Source organism: Dermacentor albipictus, chromosome 2, assembly GCF_038994185.2.
Source record: "Dermacentor albipictus isolate Rhodes 1998 colony chromosome 2, USDA_Dalb.pri_finalv2, whole genome shotgun sequence".
Lineage (NCBI taxonomy): Eukaryota > Metazoa > Arthropoda > Arachnida > Ixodida > Ixodidae > Dermacentor > Dermacentor albipictus.
Window position 1 is genome coordinate 20,950,467 of NC_091822.1, and position 23,589 is coordinate 20,974,055.

The window sequence follows — 23,589 nt, forward strand, 5'->3', positions numbered from 1 at the left end:
ACCAGCGATAGCGCGTGGCGGGAAGAAAGCTATCCGAGTGTTATGTGATGCGTCTCACTTTTACATCTAGTGAATGGTCCAACCCTTACCTATAATATAGCGTGCACTGAGAAGGAAGCTAACAAGATTTGTGCGACGCGTCTCAGTTTCAGATCGAGCGTAATCTCCGTCCGCTGCAGAGCAGCCTTAGCGTGCACACGAAAGAAAGCTGTCCGAGATTTTAAGGCGTTAGCTTTAGGGGCTCTAGAGTGTCCGTGCACAGTCTGTGGTGGACGAAGGAAAGCGGTGATTACCGGCCAGGGGAGCAAGAAGAGGAGGCGCCATGCCAGTAGCGCTGTGCACGTGGGCGCGTCGGAGAGCGCGGACGTGGGGGGGGGGGGGGGGGGGGATGCGCGCACATTGGCGACAAACCTTGAAGCCATATGGCTGTATTTGCATCCCATGCTCGCGGCCACGGCGGCGTCCATTAGCAGAACAGTGCTGAGAACAGCAATAAAGGGAGTTATAGACAGGCTTTCGTCTATCGCAGTTCAGTTCAGCGAAGTGCTCATAGATTTTTTGCCATGCGTCTCACTTTCATATGCAGAGAAAGGTCTAACCCGTACCTAGCAGCCACAAAGCGCTGGGAAGTAAGTTAACCGAGAATTGTCAGACGCGTTTCAGTTTCAGATCCAGCGAAAACTGCAACCCATATGTTCTCAACCCGTATGTCCTTTTTCCTGTCGGGCAGTTTTGGCACCAGCATTCAGTCACGCCACCAGTTACAAAGCCGGATTTTCGCGTTAGGGGCATATATGCTTTCGCATTATTACCAAACAAGAAGCCATCGTAATCTCACTGGTCACTTGACAGCAGTAGTCATGGTGATCGCGCCTTTTTCTCAGCGCCTTCTTGTACATTCACAAGAAGCTTTTAGTTCCTTGTATTCAATACAAATATTAGTGCAGGAGTCTCTCAAGGAAGCCTTTTGGTGTAGCCTTTGTGGTTAATTTATCTAAATGATATCTTATCGGGATGTTGGGAGTTATCACTGTGGAACTGACAGTAAATTTGTGTCTTATACTGATGACACTTCAGTGTTCATATCCGGAAATCGGAAATTGATATCGAAGAGAAAGCTAGTAGAACACCAGATTCATGAATACATGGCCGAAAGCAAATATTCTTTAGATTAATTTCAAAGATACAAAAACGGTATTATACTTTCCAAAAGTGAAGATAATATCCAGATTGCTCAATGTATTTTTAAGCCAGCATCTTGTAGAGATTGTAGATTATGTCAAAATCCTTGGCGTCATATTTTCTAGGCACTTGACTTGGAATGATCATGTTGATTATATCAGGTCAAAAATATCTTCAGCACTCAGTTTTGTGTCTCGCCTGTGCGCTATTCTTCCTGTTAAAATTAGGCTGCTCGTTTATAGCTCTGTAATTCGCTCACTTTCTTACAACACTGCCGTACCGTTTGGGGTACTACTTTGGGTTTCGGGTACGAGTATCACTAATTTGCCTGCCTCAGTAAAGAGCTGTGAGATGCATTGCTGGTGTACCTTACTGTTTCCCAACACGTGACCTGTTTCTTTAATATGGAATGTTACCCGCGTCTGCTTTATGCAATTACAAACCTTTATTGCGTCTCAAAGCTACTTCACGAAGTAGTGAAAATTATATTGGTCGTCTTGCAGAACTTGCAAAAAGAAACCATGCCCAGCAGACTAGCCATAAAGAAACGTGGATAGTTCTGACACCCATAGGATATTACATTGAAAAATTTATCTCTTAAGCTCTGCCAGTGTTATTCAACAAGTTAAACCAAGAAATAGTTGACCCTTTTGAGTATTCAAATTTTTTCATTAAACATTTGTTTCCTTAACAAGTTTATGTGATCACACGAGATGCATTTTATTGTTATATTGTTTCTTTCTTTCCCAGAGCGTGTTGCTCTTTTCTTTTGTACGGCAATGAATAGCGCTGTTTCTTACCTAGTGCTTTTTTTTTATTCTGTTCTCCCTCAAATGTTTGTTTTTGTCAAAAAAAATCATTGTTTGTTGTTGTTGTTCTGCTGTACTGCCAAGTTGAAAAATGGCGCACGAACTCCGTCAAGCTTGCGAGTTTTTAGTCATGTCTCCTTCTCTATTTCAGAGAAAATGAAAAATTGATAGAATGAGTGATGGATTGATTGATTGATAAATACAAACGATTCTTTCAAAAATATGTACGCAGAAAAATCACGGCGGATAACCATGTCCTACCAAATAAATGTCCTTCCTCATTAACTCGAAACAAATGTGTACTTTGAGGCCAGTGTAGACAATTTTAAAAAGCAACTAAATGTATATTGTCAACCAGTACGTTCCCATTAGTCAGTTTACGAATCTTCTTTCCTTTTAGTCAATAAAAAACGTTTTGCGTTACGGAGGGTGCACTTGTCATGCATGGTAATGTATTTTATGTTTGGTATATTTTTCTATAGATGAAATGAGCTGTGAATCTTCTACCTTCTTCAGTTTCTTTATTATGTGAGTTACTTTCAGGATGTGCTTACAAAAACCTGCTGCATGCTGCGAACTTGTGACTATCCACTTGAAATGTTCCATGCTTGTATAGCCGGTATAGAGGTCTCCGTCAGGTATTCCTATAACTTAACCATCTGTGCCTTTCTTGGTGTATTTCAAGAAAAATAAAGCACTTGTACCTGAATATACAACACTGACAGTTCGCCAAAGCCCACGTAGTAAGCCAACTTGTACACATATCGTACGTCATATGTATTAGCGATAGAGAGAACCACCAACACCCTTGCGGAGCATTGCTAGACCCGTCGAAGCCGCATACTACGCTCTATGGTGTGCGAAGCTTCAAAGCACTCGCCTGCGCATTTTCAGAACGAGAACAAAATCATTGCTGCACCTTGTAGTGAGTTCATTTGCAAGTGAACCTGAAGAGGAGTCATGGGACGGGTCGAATTCAAATATTTCTGCCGATCACACTCGCAGCAACTTAACTCCCTCTGGTATTAGCGTACCAGCTAACTGGCTATCACTTGGATCATTCATCCTAATTTCTCACTAGCGGCTCCAAAACTTACTTCTCTGTTAGTTGCTGGATTGGGCATTATAGCGATATGGATATTACTGGATTTAAGCAGCGCGGATGTGACAGGACTTAGTGCTGTTGTCCTTGAAATATAGCATGGGTAAATTTTTTTTCGGAGAACACATCACATAAAAATAACAAACCGCATGCACTATAATTCGGCCATTGCGTGCTCAGTAAAAGGAGAAATGGAATTGCACGACAAATGGCAATATGCAGCTAGGTAATCTAAGTTTAAGAAATTTCAACTATTTATTATATATAACACATGTTCGAATTGTAAAATAAAAGTGGTAAGGTGGTGAAGTCATTTATGCTTAGCAGAATCCCAAGCACTAACAGCTTAGGCCGTCCTTCGAGACATTGCTTTTTTATTCATTCTAATTAGGTTTCCAAACCGTCCCTCTAGGAGTGCGGGGTGGTTCCGGACTCCTCTGATCCGTAAAATGAATGAGAAAGCGATTGTCCCTGGTGGCTCTTCCACCGGCTACACTTGAAACAGCTTCAATTAAATCTATTTTTCTAGTGACAAAAGCAGATGATGGCCATTCAAAGTGGACATGTTCAACCTTAGACTTGGAATAAACCTGCTTTCTACAAGCAGCAATTCGTCACAGAAAACTTGGGTGGGGGCCAGAAGCTATCGCGAAAGGATGTCTACGTGAAGCATCCTGGTGCAGTCTTCTCAGCTTGACTTCTAGGCGAGCCAGGCACTAAGCAAATATACCGAAAATCTTCGAGAACGCATTTCTACCTCACATTTAAAAGCTACTAAATAAAGCTAATAAAGAAAGGCTACTTGTAATTCTGGGACACGGGGGCTCACTCATCGCGTCCTTCAAAATCACTTCTGAGGACTCGACCTGCTACCAGACTTGTTTAACGTGCATGACACAGAGAGTTCAGACCAGTGCCCCGAATTTTCAAGGGCTTTAAATTTTTTGACTAGTTGAGCTCAGCGCTGCGATTTAACAATGCTGACTTCATTAGGTGTATAAGTTCAGCTATTACCAAATGCTATAAGTATTTCGCACTAATCAACGTCACTGACACAATGTGGGGTAGTGCTGTTACTCGGAGAAGTCCGCTCATACTTAATAAAGTCTAATGGCAATTTAAGCCGCTAGCCCTTCACAGAACTGAAACCATCATCTGGCACATTCCCAGAACTTACGATTTATCCCCTGTTCCGCTGCCGGACTCTGCCTCAGGAGCTTGCTTCTTCATAACTGAATGTGTGCCTGAAAATAACAAAGCAAAACATCTGGAGAGCCTGTTCCTGGTACACTTAGGTTTTATCATAGAATCGCTAAAGGCGAAAAAGTCGGCTTTATATCGACGCACTCTTTGCTTGGTTCTTGGCACATTACGGTATGCTATGAAAAGCTCCTTTTCTTTTAACGCATTTTTCGCTGACCCTAGGCTTGTTCTGCAAGAAAAGGGCGAAATTCCGGTTCAAGAGCCCCGCGCATGCGCACTGTATGAAGAGGGGGAAAGAAGAGATGCGCACAACGGTGAGAGTGCAAGGGAGTGCCATCCCATTAGTTGTGAGGGCTCGCACATGGCGCATGCGCACTTTTTCCGCCGCGGTAATCTAAACGGCATTAAACATCACTGGCGTGTGGTGCCTTGCTCGCCAAGCTGGTCATCGGTGTTGCGTGATTCGAGGGCATGGTTGCCAGTGAGGTAGGTGTTAACTAACCACCGTGTTCGGTGGTTAGTTAACACCTACCTGATGGTTCGTGTAAAATAGCGCAAGCGTTGTGATAACGTTTTCTACCGAAGCTGTAGGCCTCTAGTCCCTGTATGCATTACCGCATGCGCTTCCAAGGGGGAATACCCTGACCGGCTTAAGTCCGTATGGGTGACAGCAATGTGTGCGCTGATCCCCGAGATAGTGCAGTACCGGGCTGACCCGTGGTGGAGGTGAATCAGGCTTAAAACAATAATGAATTAATAAATAATTATATTTATTTTCTTTGAAAAGGAAGAGTACGGAATTGAAAGCTGTAACAGCTTGACCGGGAGCCGCATTTCGATGGGGGCGAAATGAGAAAACACCAGTGTACTTAGATTGAGGTGCACATTGAAGAATCCCAAATGGTTCACATTTGTGGTGTCCCCTACTACGGCGTGCCTCATAATGAAATCGGAGTTTTGGCACGTAAAACTCCATAATTTCTCTTTAATATTTATTTATTTATTTTTTCTAACAACTTCACGAGGTCACCGCTACTTAGGAGTTGGCAGAACAGCAAGATGGCGGCCAGTAATACATAAGAACTGCAAATTGGACAAGCATTATCGAGCGACATGTAATACAGAATGAAAGTAACAAAGCGCCAAAAAATCATACAAGCAAAAATGGCAGTACAATTGCCAGTGCAGCTTTTCTGGCCTGTCTTTCTTCGTTGCCGTAATGCCAAGGGGACCAAGATTTCTTTCAAGCCGTAATAAAACGGCTTTTATTCTTTGCCCCTTTCACAATGCGTACGTCATGTTGTGAAGAACAAATAAAGTGAATGAACGAAGTAGTAACATGAACAGCAGTGGTGAACAACAACAGGAACAAAATGCAAGGCATTACCAGTTCTGAATAGAAATAAGCTGGCAAGAACGTTTAATAAGGAACTTTGGGTTACAGGAAGCAACAAAATCTTGTCACTTTAATATGTGTAGCTGCCAAGGTAGCGTGTAAGACAGATTGTTCGTCACAGGAATTTCTTAGGGTGCGTACGAACCACAGCACATCGTCTGGTCAGACGAACACTTGTATTTACGCGTAGACCTGCCACACAACATGCATCCGCCAACTTTGAAACATTAATATTTCGGGTCCAAATATAACCGCATAATTTCTTAATTTTAAAAGATACGCTATATGTTGTCACGCATTAGTGCCTGTGAAGTATAAAAACTGGGAATGACGAAACCACCGTGTAATTGGGCGAACCTGTGCCCTCAAAAACAGGCTACACTCCAAGAAGCGCGATAGCGGCGAACGCAGTCGCCGATCTACGAAAATCTGATCTGCCGGTCATGGGCGTCGGCTTTTATACACGAGTAATCGAAGTTTCCATAGTAATCACTGGCGCCCGCTTGTCTTCCATAGAGTTCTACACAATTCGCGTCTCACACGCAATCAGCTTAGACCAGCTTCGGTGACAAACCGCCCATCGATAACATTCGAGAAACGTCTGGTACATGCGGGCACGTCCGGCGCTGAGCGATGACATTTCTTAGACGGGAAAAGCGCTCACCCGTACAGATATACAATTCCACGCATCGATGGCACTCAAGAAGCACCGTCCAGATGGTACAAACATAACAGAAGAGCGAAACGCAGAAGGACTTATTAAACAAAAGTAACAAAACAACAAGTTAACAAAGTCCAAGGTAACACAGTCTACGTGCCAATGCACCCCTCTATATTAGAAAGTGCCCATAGTGTGGCAAGCTGGCCTTCATGCGCTTTATTTGTTCAAAATCCTCTTTGACTAGTAATGAGAGGGGAGAAGAGTGTGGCGACGGCGCCTGTGCACGTTGCCTGTGCTTCTGTGGTTGCAGCGTCACGATGTTACCCAGTCGTGTGCAATAGGTAAATTCAAAACACTCCTAGCCCAACAATAGCACAGGAAGAGAGAAACGAGATTTAATGAGGTGCTGGAGATGTTAGGCGGGCGTTTTGTCTGATTTTCTACTCCAGATGCCGTTCGATAATTATAATATTGCCACGTGTACTTATTTGTACTTTTCTTGGGCACTGCATTTCAACCACAAACAACTTAAAGCTATCGCTCAGCGCAATACGCGCCTGCATGATTGGAACTTACGGGAATATTATTGTTGTTTCTATGCAATGTCTGTTGTCACTGAAGCTTGTGTAATCTGCATGTACATGTGACGCGAAGTGTGCAGTACTTTTAGGATGACGATTACTCTGAAAACTTTGATGACCCAAGTATAAAAGCTGCCGCCCTTGACTGCAGCTCAGACTTTCGACAATCGGCGACTGCGTTCGCCATATCGTTATTCTTTGAGTGTAGCCTGTTTTTGAGCCCACAGGTTCGCCCAAGAAATTGCTAGTTTCGTCATTGACACTGTACTGATTTCTTCGTTGTCACTAATACATGACATCTGGTGGAGGTGCTGGGTGCGTTCAGCACTGAACTCACCCGAAAAGCCGTGATGCAAGCCCGAACCCGGAATACAGCACCAACGTCAGTGCGGACCATCGAGCAAGCCGCAGACTATGAAACTTGTCCCCGGAGCGCAGTCTTCTACCCGAGCAGAGCAGAAGCATCAACACAAAGTAAGCAGCAGCGATCACAACAGCGTCGCCATCAGTCGCAGAGCTTCAACAACCCAGGGAGCCACCTACTTTCCGCGGAGCTTCATCGCAGGACCTGGAGACCTGCCTCGCTACATTCGAGAGGGTGTCAGCCTAGAACAAGCGGAACCCTGAAGACAAGTTTCGCCACGTCTATTTCTCATTCGAAGACTCTCGCAGGATTTGGTTCGCGAACCGAGAGCCCTCGTTAACCACATGGCGCCTGTTGTGAAGCCAGTTCCTCAAGACTTTCACAAGTGCTGGCAGAAGGGATAGGGCCGAACTTCGACAAAAAGCACCATCGCTGCTCTCTAACGAGAACGTCGCGGCATTCACGGAAGGGATGACTTGTTTTTTCCGTCACGCTGACCCAGAAACGTCTGACTAGAAGAAAGTACGTCTTCTTATGCACAGCGTAAAGCAAGAACTCTTCGCAGGACTGATGCGCAACCCGCCAACGGCCGGAGCAAAGTTTCTGTCAGAAGCAACGACGATCCAGAACACGTTAAAATTTCGCTCCAGGCAATTCAATCGCCGCTCAGTGCCAGCCTATACAAAAGTTCAAGCCCTCTACTCCATCGAATGGCGAGAGACAATCAGGCTGGTTGCGTGCGAACTCCGGAGTATGTTCCCTGTGTCTCAGTCCTAAGTTAATTATATTGACGACGTAGTCCGGGGTGAAATCAAGCTGTTATTGGAAGTTCCGGAAGTACAGCCGGAATCGCCACAGCCTCAGCCTGAAGCGACGACCTACGCCACCCGTCGCCAGCGTTCAAGTACCCCTCCGCGTCCACGCCAAGGCCCCGCAACGCTGCAGTCCCGTCATCCGCCGCCGCCGCCGCTAGCTCGCCCATCCGTCGACCAGCGCAACTATCCAAGGAAGGCCGCCTTCTGGCACGCTCCTGATCACCACCCGCACTGCTACCACTGCGGAGAAGCGTGTGACGTCTACCGCCGGTGCCCATAGCGGGAGATGGGACTGCGACGGATCGCCGGTAATGCGTCGCGCGCGCAGCAAGGTGAAATGCCGCGTGATATCACCGACTACGTCGCCGCCGCTCAGAGGAGCCACTCGACACATCTCCCGTTCACCCACACCAGGCCGCTACCTGTCCCGGCAACGCCGACCATACACTGGCCCAGCCCGATGCCGGTCAGCAAGCCCATATTCGGAAACCTAAAGTAGCAACCTATAGAGGTGCGTTTGCTGTTCGTCGAATTGACGAAGATCCCCCGCCGCTGACAAATACGCCGAAAAGTCTATCTAGTCGACAAATCAAGGAGACGCCGCCATCCCAACGAAGCCTAGATGCAAAGACTACTCCAACAAAAGAAGCCCCGATGACACCACGTACCAGCCACAGGTGAACGCGACGCAGCCGTGATCCGACGCCAAGAAACTTAAAACCTCGTGGGAAGGCCTCCACATTTGGACCGTGGAGCAGACACAATAACGCCGACTGCAACCCGCAAGGCGAAAATTAGCGTTCATCAGCGGACTTACCCTGCCACCTACGTTATCCTTCTACAGTGTTCACGAGATGTCATTCTCGGCATGGACTTCCTGAAGCAACACGGCAAAATCATCCACCTGATGTCGTAGTCGACAACGCTATCACAAGATCAAGCGATACAACCAGAGAGCTCTCGTAGCCACCACGCCTTGGGTGTACTCGAAGATCAAGTGAGTTTCCCGCCACATTCCAGCATTGTCATTTCCGTCGGCACCGAAACACCCGCCGACGTAGAAGGTGTCATAGAGGGCTATCAACGTATACTGATTGGTCGTGAAATTTGCGTCACAAAAGGGATCACTCGACTGCATGTAGGAAAAACGAAAGTGATGCTCGTCAACTTCAGCCAGGAGTTCAATCAGGTCAACAAGGGCATGACGATCAAATACCTCGAGAAAGTGGTGGAAACCAGCAATACGCTTGTCCTTTCCCATTCTGCCGCACCTATCTCAACGACCATAATTCCTGAACCCGTCCTCGAAATAAATCCAAGCCTCCCCATGAGTAAGCAACAACAGCTTATCTGACAATGCAAATACTGATTTTTGGCGTCATCGAAGATTCGGCCAACAGTACTTGCAAAGCATCGCATAATAACCGAATAATCCGCTCGACCACATCAGAGCCCTTACCGAGTGTCAACGCGAGAACGTGAAGCTACAAGGGTAAAGTCGAAGAAATGCTGCACGAAATCGTCATCCAGCTGTCGAAAAGCCCCTGGGCGTCTTTTGTAGTCTTAGGGAAGAAGGAGGATTCAACTCTGCGCTTCTGCGTCGAGTATCACCGCTTGAACACAATCACCAAGAATGACGTATGCCCACTCCCACGGATATACGACGCACTAAACCGACTCTGCAATGCTAAGTATTTTCTATCGAGGGACTTTCAAGGCTGGTTATTGGCAAATTGAAATCGACGAAAGGGATAGAGAGAAGACCGCGTTTACCACGCCAGACGGCCTCTCTGAGTTCAAGGTCATGTCATTTGGAATTCGTTCTGCGCCTGCAACGTTCCAGCGCGTGATGGACACAGTCTTGGCAGTAATGAAGTAGCAGACTTGTGTCGCTTACTTGGATAACGTGGTAGGCTTTGCCACGAATTTCGAAGGTCACCTGAGGTGCTTTCAGACAGTACTAGAGGCGATGAAGTCATCTGGACTCACACTGAAGCCGTAAAAGTGCCGTTTCGCTTACCAAGGACTTCTGTCCTTGGGCAACGTCATCAGTAAGTCTGGGGTCCGTTCTGACCCACACAAGATCGCTGCCCTCGCTAAGGTCTCGGGGGTTGTCGACAAGAAGGTAGTGCGCAGATTCCTTGGCCTGTTTGCCTAATACAGGTGCTCTGTAAAAGACTTTTCAAGAATAACGGAACCCTTAACTGCTCTCACGAAAGCCGACATCGACTTTAAATGCGAAACACGGCCGGACAACGCATTTGAGGAGCTGAAACGACCACTGCAATCACTACCGGTGTTTGCACAGTTAGAGGAACGTGCCGACACGGAAATCCGCACTAACGCAAGTAGCGTCGGCCTCGGCGCCATGCTAGTTCAAAGGAAGGACGGAGTGGCAAGCGTCATAGCTTATGCTAGCCGGTCACTGTCAAACGTGGAAGAGAATTATTCTACGATGGAGAAAGCGTGCCTTGCCATCATTTGTGCTACGACGAAATTTCGGCCTTACGTATACTGCAAGTACTTCAAGATGATAAGGTACCCCACGCCTTCTGTTCGTCGATAAAGTTAAAGACCCCTTCAGGTCGTCTAGCGCGATGTAGTCTGGGCTTCCAGGAATTCTACATCACCGTAACGCATAAGTCCGAAAGAAAGCATTCTGACGCTGACGGTCTCTCGCGCGCCCCTCTTGACCCGCCACGGCAAGACGAGTTGGCCGTCGACGCCTTCCTGGGAACAATACTGCAGACGACTTCGCCGAACAGCAACGAATAGACCCGGAGTTACGAAGCATTGTGGAGCACCTGGAAGACAAAACCGACGTTGTCGAAAGGGTATTTCGGCATGGAGTGTCTTTGTGTTGCTTGTGCAGCGACATCGTCGCGAATAAAATTGGCAGTGGCTTAGCTCGGCTATGCCAGGATATACGTAGCGAAATCTAAGGCATAGCATGGTTAGCCTTGGTCAATCTTGATTGCAAGTCCAGGTTAGTCTGGTTGTCAAGCTATGTTGCGGCGTTTAGCCAGTCGTTCGGTGCGCTATTCATCTGTTTTCTAGGCGATTCGTTCCCTCTTCATCTCGTTCCGATGTCGATTACAGGCATCCTCCTGCTTATCAGAATTGTCGCCGTCCATACTGCCGCCTAAACTGTGGTTGCGGCGCACGTGAGCTCTCCTTTTCAATCCTCTGGCATGTTATCAGGCATGCGACAAAGCTAGCTAAGCGAGCGGAGGCGAGCCCAACGACGAGGAACGCGGTGTGACGTCATACCAAATGGTGGCGCAGGAAAGGCGCGGCGCTGCCAAGTGGCGGAACACCTGTGGCTCGGTGCTACTAGTGGCGCATGTGCAGTAGTGACTAGGGAGCGAGAGAGAGAGAAATATCCGCGGCGAGGCACGCGTTGTGACGTCATGTGCCTCCTCAGAGCACCGCCACGGCGAAATCGGAACTTCGCGGCCAGTAAAGCTTTCGCTTTAAATAGAAGTTCCCCGCAGTGCGCACCAACAGCCTTCTCTATTTGGTAGCAACAAGTGAAGAACCGCGCAAAGAGCGATGGAACGAAGAATGCTAGGTATAACTACGAGACAGAAAGAGAGCAAACGGGTATAGATGATATTATAATAGACATTAAGAGAAAAAAATGGAGCTTGGCAGGTCATGTAATGCGCAGATTAGATAATCGTTGGGCCATTAGGGTGACAGAATGGGTACCAAGAGAAGGGAAGGGCAGTAGAGGATGGCAGAGGACTAGGTGCTGCGCCAAAATTTCGGAAATTTGCGGGTGCTAGTTGGAATCGGTTGGCGCACGACAGGGGTAATTGGAGATCGCAGGGAGGGGCTTTCGTCCTGCAGTGGACATAAATAGGCTGATGATGATGACAACAGTAATCCTGTTTTGGATATGCATTAAATGTTGCACATCCATCTCGCAAAATTTGTAAATGTAATTTTGTCTTAAACTGGAGCACACCTGCTACAAAAATGGACTGATACTTTCTTCATGCAACTTCCCCAGTGTAGTTTCACAGACCAAGTAACGCTGCTGTGCATTGAAAAAGTGTGCTTTAATTTATCGTGAAACATGTTTAGGATAATATTTATTTATTTATTTATTTATTTATTTGAAATACTTTCAAGGCCCGTAGGCGTTACAGAAAGGAGTGGTACATCTACACACAAAAAGAATGCAGATCAATGAATAAAATATTTGTTAGATGGCATGTAAAACAGCAGTCTTGAACATCGATGAGTCTATAATAGTAGCGACCGATGCGGGGAGGTGGTTCCAGTCATTGCAGGTGCGAGGTAAAAAAGAGCAATAGTACGCGTTCGTGCGACAAGATAGCATGAAAACTTTATGAAGGTGATTGCTGCGGGATGAAAAGTAGGAAGGAGGAGTAAGAAGTTTTTCTTTTAATACCGGGTTGTGGTAAATCTTGTGGAAAAGGCAGAGGCGACTGTATGCACGACGTACTGAAAGTTCCGGTATGTTAAGGGTTTGCTTCATGAGTTACGCTAGCATGACGAGAGTAATTAGATAGAATAAAGCGGGACGCGCGGTTCTGAATGGCTTCGAGGGAGAGGGTTAGTGATACTTGAGGGAGATCCCAGATGGCCGAGGCATATTCTAATTTTGATCGAACAAGTGTTTTGTAGAGCGTCAGTTTTAAAGCTGCAGGAACGTCGTAAAAGTTTCTGCGTAGATAGCCTAGCGTGCGATTAGCGTTAGAAGTTATAAATTCAACATGCTTGTGCCATGATAGATCGTGAGTGATGTAAAGGCCGATATACTTGTAAAAATTAGCTTGACAGAGAGGAGCGCTATTCAGAAAATACTTGCGTGTGTCAGTATTGTTAGAGCGGCGTGATATGCGCATATATTTACATTTATTTACGTTCAGTTTCATGTTCCACGCATTGCACCGCATAGATAAATTGTTAAGGTCTTCTTGTAGTTTAGTGGTATCGGCGGGGTCACTAATCTTATGATATATTACGCAGTCATCAGCAAATAGGTTAATTGAAGACGATTTCACTCAGTCAGGGAGATCGTTAATATAAATTAGAAAGAGCACAGGCCCGAGGACGGATCCCTGCGGGACCCTTGATGTAGCCGATGAAAAAGCAGAGGAAGCGTTATTGGCAATTATGTACTGAGTTTGATTGGAAAGGAAGTCCTTAATCCAGGCTAATACTAAAGGATCAATGTTAAGCTGATCGAGTTTAAGGTTTACTAGATCGTGCGTTACGGTATCAAAGGCCATAGCATAGTCCAAGAAAATACGCCAAAGTTATTGTCAGAAGCAGCAAAACGATAATCAGTAAAGCAAGCTAGTTGGGTTTCGTACGAGTGCATTTTTCTGAAGCCATGTTGACAGGAATGAAAAAATGAATTGGTTTCGAAAAATTCAACCAGGTGAGAGTAAATGATGTGTTCCAAAAGTTTGCATGGAATGCTTGTCAATGAAATGGAACGGTAGTACTCGGGAGCATGCGCATCGCCTGACTTTGGGACTGGAATCACCTTTCCTTCCTTCCACTCACGCAGGAGCGAAGAATACTGCGACTGAGCAAAAATTTTAGAAAGAATAACAGATGAAAATACCTCAATGCATTTGAATATTGTTGAATTAATACTATCAGGCCCACTGGCAGACGAAATCTGCAGATTATTGATTAGCTGGCTAGTACCCACCCAGTCAATTATTATGAGATCCATCACAGGGAAGTTTGAACTTGGTGCACTCGGTAAATTGACAATGATATTGGCATTGAGGAAAGAGACAAACGCCTCATTCAAAACGCTGCAACATTGATTAGGTGGAACACTGGTGCCATCAGGGTAAATTAAATGTATAATGTTTGTTTTAGTGCCATTAACAACACTCCAAAACTTTCGCGGGCTCGTTTGAAGAAACGAGGGCAGTGTAACACTCAAGAAGGTAGTTTTAGTGTTACTAGTCACTTGGATATACTCAGTTTCCACTTGACGGTACGTTGACCAATGAACGGGGAGATTTGCTTGCTTGGCCCGGCGGAATAACCGTTTCTTTCTGTTGCACAGGCGTTTAAGAGTGTTGTTGAACCATGGTGATCTAGTGTTTAAGGGTATCTTTCGATGAGGTATATAACTGTCAAATAAAGACAGTAGTTTATTTTTGAAAAGTTGCCAGTTATCCTTAACTGAGCGTTCGTCAAAACCGGGGATGTAAGCAGCTGTGAATGATACTATTTCTGCCGTGATAGAAGCCGTATCGGCGTGCTTGTAATCGCGAACAACCTTAAAGCTCTTTTTAGTTGAAACATGGGCATGCAACTTGAAATGAATAATCAAGTGGTCACTTAAACCAGGGATATAAGTAAATTTGGAAACCAGATCAGGTGTAGTAGTAAAAATGAGATGAAGGATATTAGCGGAAACTGCAGTAGTACGAGCAGGTTCATCAACAAGTTGTGTGAGGTTGAAATCGGAACAAACACCAAGAAACTGTGCGCATTCCGAAGAAATTTTTGTGATAGCGGCGGTACCACTGTATCATGAGATGTTTGGAAGGTTGAAATCTCCCAACAGAAAAAAAGGCAATGTGGGGTATCACGCAACTATATTATTTAAGACGTCATGAAGTTCATCACAGAAAGAATGGGTTGCAGTTGGGGGTCTGTAACATACGCAAAAAATGCAATCCCTATTGTCAATGGTAATACGCATGCACACCATTTCTAAAGCTGTCCCCTCCCAGAGGAAAGCCAGGATGAGCAAATCAAAGATCAAGGTCATGCTCATCGTATTTTTTTTTTGACATCCACGGACTGGTTCATCACGAGTTTGAAGAAACTGGAACCACTGTGAACTCCAAATTATATGTGGATGTCCTCGAAAGACTGAAACGCAGGGTTCAACACATTCGGCCGCACATTGTACACAAGTGGAAGTTGCACCACGATAATGTACTGGCCCACAGTGCCTTCGTCACCAACTAACTAGTTAAAGCAGGGGTGCCAACGATCCCCCAGCTCCCGTACAGCCCGGGCTTGGCTCACCCCGACCTTTTTTCTGTTTCCACGCCTCAAAACACCCCTAAAAGGCAATCATTTTGGGACAGCAGACGTGATCAAAGCAGCTAGCACCACAGCATTAAAGGCCATTCCGGAGGAGGACTACCGCAACGCATTCGAGAGCTGGAAGTCTCGCTGGAGCCGATGTACTGAGGCAAAAGGAGAGTATTTTGAAGATGTTTCAACTTTTTGTAACAACAAATTCAATAAATGATTTTTAATCACCTTACTGACATTACTTTCAGGACATACCCTGTATATGTACCTTGAAGGTACGTATGTGGAAAGCATTTCTACCTCTGCTTGCTTTTCAGGCATGGAATAAAACGGCCTTTTGTCTCTAAACCACTTACTTTTAAACTATTCCATTTGGTTCATTTTTCTAACTTCTGCAGAGTCGCAATCACAGCTTTCATAGTTAACCAGCTCCGTTTTTATTCTTGCTTCCTAAAATATGCTCTCCTGACATGCTAATTTGGAAGGCCTTCTGTTAGCAATGGGTATTGTATTTCAACACTATCAGTGCAAGGTTGCACGAAGAAAACTATTCTTGGAGTAAATTATTGTTCAGCTTGATGTCATGATACTGCTGCATGGTTGCTATTTAGTTCTGCAAGAGAATGGTCCTGCCATCCTACCAAGAGTGCATTTCATGGGTATTATTCTCTTTCTTTAGACATTAGTTTATGAGGCTCACAGATATTAACTGTGTCAACAACACCTGACATGGTCTCCTAAGTTTGTGCAACATACACGACATTTAATAAGATAAAAAATTTATGTTTTGTCTCTTGGACCAGTCTGCTCAGTGGTAGGAGGTCGAGACCACAAATGAGAATGGCTGGCCAAGATCTGAGGTGTATGTTCCATGTTATGCATCTGACAAGATTTCATGGTGGCAAGAAGACATGTCAGACATGATGTGATCTTTCTATATATTGTGCACAGAGTTATCAGCGTGATAATATCCTTAATGCTATAAAGAGTACCTCCAGCAAGCAGTCTATATGATTATGCCTTTTTGTTGCTTATGGCAACAAAATCCAACATCCTTTGAAACATCCTCACTTCCTGTCTGATGCACAAAATGAAGAACGCTGCCTTCTCTAAATTTATTAGCAGCAAAAAAGCCACTCTGACAGCAATTATATACATACACAGCAACACACACTAAAACCTACAAATAGGCTAACAAACTAAGCTAACAGTAAAAGAAACCAGACACCCAACAAGTGTTACATGTTACTCAAGTATGCACATTCAACCTGAGTTAGATAGATGATCGACTCCCGCCCTCCTGTGCATGCATCTGGATATGTTAAGCCTCAGCTCCACTTTGCGTATCATTACTATCCCCATGTTTGTGAAATCTGGTGTGCAACCGCAAGAACAATGATGGCTTCACAGGTGGTTCACCTTTCAATGAGTCCTATAAGGAGGATGCATGAACTCTTCCAGCCAATGTACACATTACTACATGAAAGCAGCAGCTTATAAATAGTACAACACCATACAGCACAAATTATATATTTGCCACGTGTTATTAAACACACATCATTAAAGTACATTAGAATTGGTGCTAAGGCTGGTGCACAATATATGCATATTGTCGCTGAAAGAACTTTGTGGCTTTAAACAATCATAAATAAGGCAGGAGCTTGGAATATTCAATATTCTCGGAACTGCTTTGATAATACAAAAGTCAAGGCTTTGCTTTTGGCATCACCCACTCCAACTCGTTTTCTTTTTTTTTTCGATTGAAGCATTGGCAAGGCTTGTGCCATGCGCTTCCACCGTGATTCTTCCTTGTCGCGCACGCCCATGACCATTATACAAGAAAACAGCCACAGTAACGCAGTGGTCTCTGCCTACGTTTTCATACACTTTACCGCAATACATTACGTATGCTTCACCGCATACCACAACTGTGCTGCGGCAAAGCTGATTTTATGGAACTGACATTATGTAACGGATCTTTTGTCATTCTGCTGCTCGCATGAGCATAAGCTCGCAAAACCACAAAACACAGATTTGCCTTGCTGCTGGTTGATTTTCTAGCTAACATTTCGAGACGTCCACGTTGTTTACACAAAAATCGGTGAAGTTTCTCGCGCTCGTACACGCTTCAAAAGGCAGCGTGACCACCTATAATTAAGGCAGTCATAAGCGGCAACGAAAAACCCACACAAGGTACATCAACTTCCACAAAGCTACTGGGCAACGCCATCAATAACTTGCACAGGGGCCACCTAGCAGCTGGCAAACGTTGCGATGACATCCACACAAACCACGTCGCTTTCCACAAAGCTATTGGGCAACACGATCAATCACAGGCACAGATGAAGCCCGCAAGTCAAGTAAGTCTATTACTTTCGCATTCGCCTGCAATATCACGGCTGCTCGATGAAAGCTGAATAGTGATATGCCTGCTTTTAGCGCACGGCCGTTTGTTTAGTCGTGTCGCGTAGTTGAATTGTGGTGACATCCGCCGTTTGTTAGCGGTAAATGCACGCATGTTGCGCCGCTAAGCTCGACGACGCGAGCTCGATTCCCGGCCACGGCGGCCGCATTTCGATAGGGGCGAAATGCAAAAACATTCTTGTTAGCGTGTGCTTTGATTTTTGTGCTCGTTAAAGAACCCCCGGAGGTTAAAATTATTCTTGAGACTCCCCATTACAGCGTGCCTCAATGATTTCGTGGTTGTGGCATGGTTTTGGCACTTAGAACCCCAGATTTTATTTTATTACACTTTCCTTCCCTCGCGATCGACATGAACGAGCTAAAGAGAATTATTTCCCTTTTCCAAACGCTGCAACTTAAATTACCAGTTGTGCAGGTAACGAAAGGGGCCGCGCGTTACTTTCGTGTGGTAGCAGACCGTAGTTAATGTAAGCTGTGGTCATCGCGTGCATCGGTATGCGGCAGATCGGAAAGCAGCCGCTCGAGGCGTGCGCGTTATGTTTGTTGTTTGGCCACGCTTTCTAAATTCACAATATCCAAGCATGCTTTAAGTTAATTACCACCTTGCACATTCTTCCTGATTCACTCTTCCTGCCAAAAATCTTCGTTTCCTGTAGTAGCCGGCAGTGGCGTAGCAACGGGGGGGCCGTGGGCCCCGGGTGCAAGTGGCCAGATGGGGGGGGGGGGCGTCATATACGTCTAAAGACACCCGGAAATTGTCGATATCCTCGTCTTCCTTGACTATACCCGGGGGGGGGGGGGGGGGGGGACAGAGGACGTATGGGCCTCGGGTGCCAGACGACCTAGCTAAGCCAATGGTAGCCAGCCATCGGCGCGAGCTTACTTTAGCTGCTCGGCCGACGAGGAGCTTGAGTTGCTTTGGTGAGGCATGTATCGCTAATGCTTGCGCTCGTACTGCTGGTCCCAAGTTAATCCCCGCTTAACATGGTCTCGGTTCATTTCGCGGAGCAGTCTGCACGAGCCATTTCTCATGAGCAGTGAAAATATACCTTGCTTACTAATGCAATTTGTTGCAATATGACTCCAACATCTGCATTGAATAAGGCGTGATATATATTAAATATTTATTGCAGCATGATATAAGGCAATATGAGTCTATGTAGTGCTTAAATTGTTAAATAAATTGTTAATTGTTAATTAAAATGTTGTTCAATTGTTAAATTTTTAGCAGATGTGTGCTTTGGCTGTTGTGCTCTAGGATTTTGTGTACTCTACGAAGGAAACTGCTTTAGTGTTTGGTGAAGCAGCGGACTGACCAGGACAATGCAGACACACACAAGAAAACATTACACTCGCTTTGTACTGGTCAGTGCGCCGCTTCACCAACACGGTATGATTATTAATCACCAACTCGCCCAACTTTCCACATTACTGCGTTAGCTTTATAATAATGCAGTTCTCTTCGTACCATGCCGTGATGTTATGTGATAAGAAATAGGCAGCACAAGTTACAGGCGTCTCCGAATCACCATATATTAAAGGCGTGTACAGTTTGCCAAAAACATCTTAATTTGTGATTTGCCTGAACCTAAGGCTGAGAGGTTATAAGGAGCTACAAGCTACGCCACGTTGCTGAAGATGGGAAAGGGTCTTTCTCGTTAGTATAGCGACATGCTTATCGGTGCCTAATGCATGTGTTCTTTCTGTGCTCGCAGTGCTGATGACACTCCCTGAGAGCCATCAAAAAGCACGCGAATTCGCAGCAACCATTTCGTTGGCAACTGCACGAGTAACCTAAGTCAGCATCCATCATACATTCCTACCATCTTCCCACCTGTATACAGAAAGGAAACACCAGATCGAGAGAGGGCGAGAAGGTATGATTGGCAGTGTGCAAGTATCGTAACTTGTAGTAGTAGCATTCTTGTAGAATAATATATGCACACAATCACAGGAACGTTTCCAGAAGAGGGTTGTAGCGCCAAAAAAGACAACACATGCCTGTCCCGTCTCGCTTGCTATCTGTTGTCTTCCTCGGCGCTACAACCCTACTCTGGCAACATGCACCAACTAGCCCCCCAGCAAGTATTTCACAGAAACGTCACCTTTGCAAACATATTGTAACAGATACGAAAGGCACGGACAAGAAGAGAAGAAAGAGAAGACGAAGAGAACGAGGAGTTAGAGCGGCCGGGCTGCGCTACGATCACGCGACCATCATCGTCCAATTCTCCTGTAAATAAAACCATTCCTCCGCAACTCCTCGTAACAGTTGTAGTGGAGGTGCTGGGTAATCGACACCCGAAGACGGAGGTTGAACCACAAGTTCTTCGACGGAGCCGTCGCCTTGCTCGACTCCCACCGAATTCACCGGTGCTGAACATGTCCCACGACGCAGACGAACAACGGCTCATTCCAACTGCTTCCCCGACAAGTTCTGTTCTGCAACTGAGAGATGCGCGTCCCTTCGCCGGAAGATCGGACGAAGACGTCGAGGAATGGCTCATCCATTATCACCGGGTGAGTGCCGCCAACAGGTGGAACAGCGCTTCTCAGCTTTCTAACGTCGTGTTCTTTCTAACGGATACTGCGTTGGTATGGTTCGACAACCACGAGGAAACATTCACAACACGGGGAAGATTTGTTTCGGAACTCAAAGAGCGATTCGGCGACTCCGCGACTAAAAAGAAAAGGGCAGAACAGACGCTTCTGCAACATGCGCAAGTACCAGGCGAAACCTGCGCGACCTATATTGAGGCAGTAATAAAACTGTGTAGGATGGTGGACTCCGTAATGTCCGAGGAGGACAAAGTCGGGCACATCCTAAAAGGAATTGCCGAGGATGTTTACAATTTCCTCATTGCAAAAGACAGCCTGGCTTCCGTCGCTGACATCATTCGGCACTGTCGTACTTTCGAGCAACTGAAGACGAGGCGCATCACGCCGAAGTTTGGCAGGCTAGCCAATGTGACCACAGTTGCAAGCGTGGACAGCAACCAGCCCCTCGATCTTGCATCAACGACCCGACAAATAGTTCGGGAAGAGCTCAGCCTGCACGCGCAAGTGACACAACCAGGTACTCGTAGCTTCCGCCTACCACCAGATTTCGAGCCAAAGGTGGCATCCTTCTCCCCGTATCCTGCGGCAAGGGGCACTGAGGATTATGAACTCGCGCCCCGACAGCGGCCACGTCTCTACGACAGAAGCCCTACTTATGACGCTCGGCCACAACGAGAGCAGCCGCGTTTTTACCCCCGAGGCCCTGTGATTACTGTCAGTCCGAGACAAGAACAGCACTGACCCTAGTATCACGACGTGACTTGTGAACGATATAAAGGATTTCAGCAAGCAGCAGAGAAACGTTATCCATATGACAACGAACTTTCTCGCCGCCCGCAGCCGCCTACCATTCGTTTCAAGGAAGACGCTATGAACCGCAGCCCTCCCGTGTGCTACAACTGCGGTTCCGCAGGTCATATAGCCCGGTATTGTCGCCAAGGCCGTCAATCACGTAGGACACCACCGATGTTCTCGCCACCCAGAACACATACTTCATATGACTTTCGGACGAAGGATTTGCTTCCAATAGACCACTTCTCACACGAGAACAGACGCAGCGATTCCCCAGCATCTGAGCCACCAAATAGCCGTCCCCGTCGCTCTCCGTCCCCTCGGCGCCGTTCTTCCTCACCGCCACCGGGAAAGTAGCATCCGCGGCCAATGGAGGTGTGGTCGCCGGACGGTCTTTGCAAGAAGTACCTCTGCCTGTTGTGATGTACAAAAACAAAGTGAATGTCTCGATTGACGGAATACCGACCATGGCGTTAGTGGATACTGGGGCGACTGTGTCTGTGATGAGCCTCGCTTTCAAAAACCGTCTAGGCCACAAAGTTATGTTTTCTTGGAACGACGGTACTACCTTTCGTGGAGTAGGCGGTGAGTGGCTTCATCCCTTTGGTGTTTGCGCTGTGAGTGTTTCGTTGGCTGGGAAAGTGTTTGTGTCGGAATTCCTTGTTCTTCCTCGTTGTTCGCACGATGTTATTCTTGGTATCGATTTTCTTGAACAGTGCGGCGCTTCCGTGGACTGTGGTTGTGGCGAAATATCATTGAACAAGTTATTAATATCAGCACATTCTGAACAAAGCTCGGGTGGTGAAGACAGGGACGCAGACACACTCAGTGTTCTTGATGAAGTGATTGCACCATCGTGGTGCCTGACGCCCGTTCGTGTTTCGGCAACTACTGTTGATGCTGATTGTGTTGACCTTGTAGTTAGACCTCTCCGCATAAACTGTGCTAAAAAAGATATACTTGTGCCCTGCTCTGTCGTGTGCATGACGAAACGAGTCGCCACATTGTGGGCGCTGAACTGTTCCGCCACGCCGGTTGTCCTTCCTCGCGGTATGAAAATCGCTCTTTTCAATGAAGCCGCATGTAGCTCAATAGCGGCACTAACTACGGACGTCTCTATAGCTTGCTCTCCTTGCGATAATTGCCATTCTGAAGAGCTAATGCTTGACATGATCAGCAAGGGTCTCGGTACATCGGAACGGCAAGCACTGGTACAAGTCCTTGCCAGGCATATGGCTGCATTCGACTTCACGCATGGAGATGCACCCCTTCATTTACCGTCGTCCCGCGCTCGTCACAGAATAGATACCGGCTCAGCACACCCCATCCGCCAGAAGCCCTACCGAGTGTCGTCGTCCGAACGCAAAGTTATTGCCGAGCAAGTCAAGGAGATGATGAACAAAGGTGTCATTCAAGAGTTATCTAGTCCATGGGCAGCTCCAGTGATCCTGGTCCGAAAAAAAGATGGCTCCTGGAGATTCTGCGTGGATTACAGACATCTAAACGCAGTGACGAAGAAGGATGTCTATCCACTACCGCGAATAGATGACGTCCTTGTTTGCTTACACGCTGCTTCTTACTTCTCAACACTTGATTTGCGATCGGGGTATTGGCAAATACCTATGGACCCTGCCGACAAGGAAAAGACCGCTTTCGTGACTCCAGATGGCCTATTCGAATTTAATGTTATGCCTTTTGGCCTTTGCAATGCTCCTGCAACATTTGAAAGATTCATGGACACAGTACTACGTGGTCTAAAGTGGGAGATATGTATGTGTTACCTCGATGATGTTGTAATCTTTGGCCGCACGTTTGAAGAACATAACGAACGCCTCAGCCTCGTCCTCGACTGCATTGAGAAAGCTGGACTGGTCCTAAACTCAAAAAAGTGTCGGTTCGGCGAACGTCAAACACTGGTCCTGGGACACTTAGTCGACAAGGATGGCGTCAGACCCGATCCTCGTAAGATTGAAGCAGTGAGCTCCTTCAAGCCACCGCAGTCAGCACGAGAACTCCGCTCATTCATTGGCCTATGTTCGTATTTTCGTCGTTTTGTTCCCCGGTTTGCCGACATCGTTTATCCGTTGACAAGTATTTTGCGACAAAATGCATCCTTCAATTGGACACCAGAGTGTGACGCACCATTGTCTCAACTGAAGTTTATACTAACGTCAGCACCCCTCTTGCGTCACTTCGATCCATCTTGCCCGACTGAAGTTCACACTGATGCTAGTGGAATCGGGGTAGGAGCGGTGCTTGTACAACGTCACAGTGGCGCAGAACATGTTGTCGCATATGCCAGCCGTTGTCTGAGCAAATCTGAACGCAATTATACGGTTACGGAACAGGAATGCCTGGCAGCCGTTTTCGCCATACAAAAGTTTCGATGTTATCTGTACGGTAGACCATTCAAGATTATCACCGACCATCATTCTTTATGCTGGCTGGTCGGTTTGCGTGATCCCTCTGGTCGCCTCGCACGTTGGGCGCTGCGCCTCCAGGAATACGACTTTGTGGTATCGTACAAGAGTGGCCGTCGTCACGCTGACGCAGACTGCCTCTCTCGGATTCCACTTGCGACTACCGACTGCGATGCTGAGAATTTTGACGACTGTCTCGCTGCTGTTACTCCTACGTTCCCTGACGCG

At 46.4% G+C, this 23,589-nt stretch overlaps 1 protein-coding gene across 11 annotated transcripts in view; it reads right to left on the minus strand.

The window, feature by feature from the left end:
• Positions 1-23,589, minus strand: part of LOC135897954 (neprilysin-1-like) — a 752,274-nt gene that overhangs the window by 722,499 nt on the left and 6,186 nt on the right. For all 11 annotated transcript variants that reach the window (XR_010563211.1, XR_010563210.1, XR_010563209.1 and 8 more), the window contains exon 2: positions 4,271-4,337. Coding sequence is in view for 8 of the 11 variants with exons in the window: in XM_065426667.1 (XP_065282739.1) it covers positions 4,271-4,323 (53 nt within the window). In the remaining 3 variants the exon portion in view is untranslated. The remainder of the gene's footprint in view (positions 1-4,270; positions 4,338-23,589) is intronic.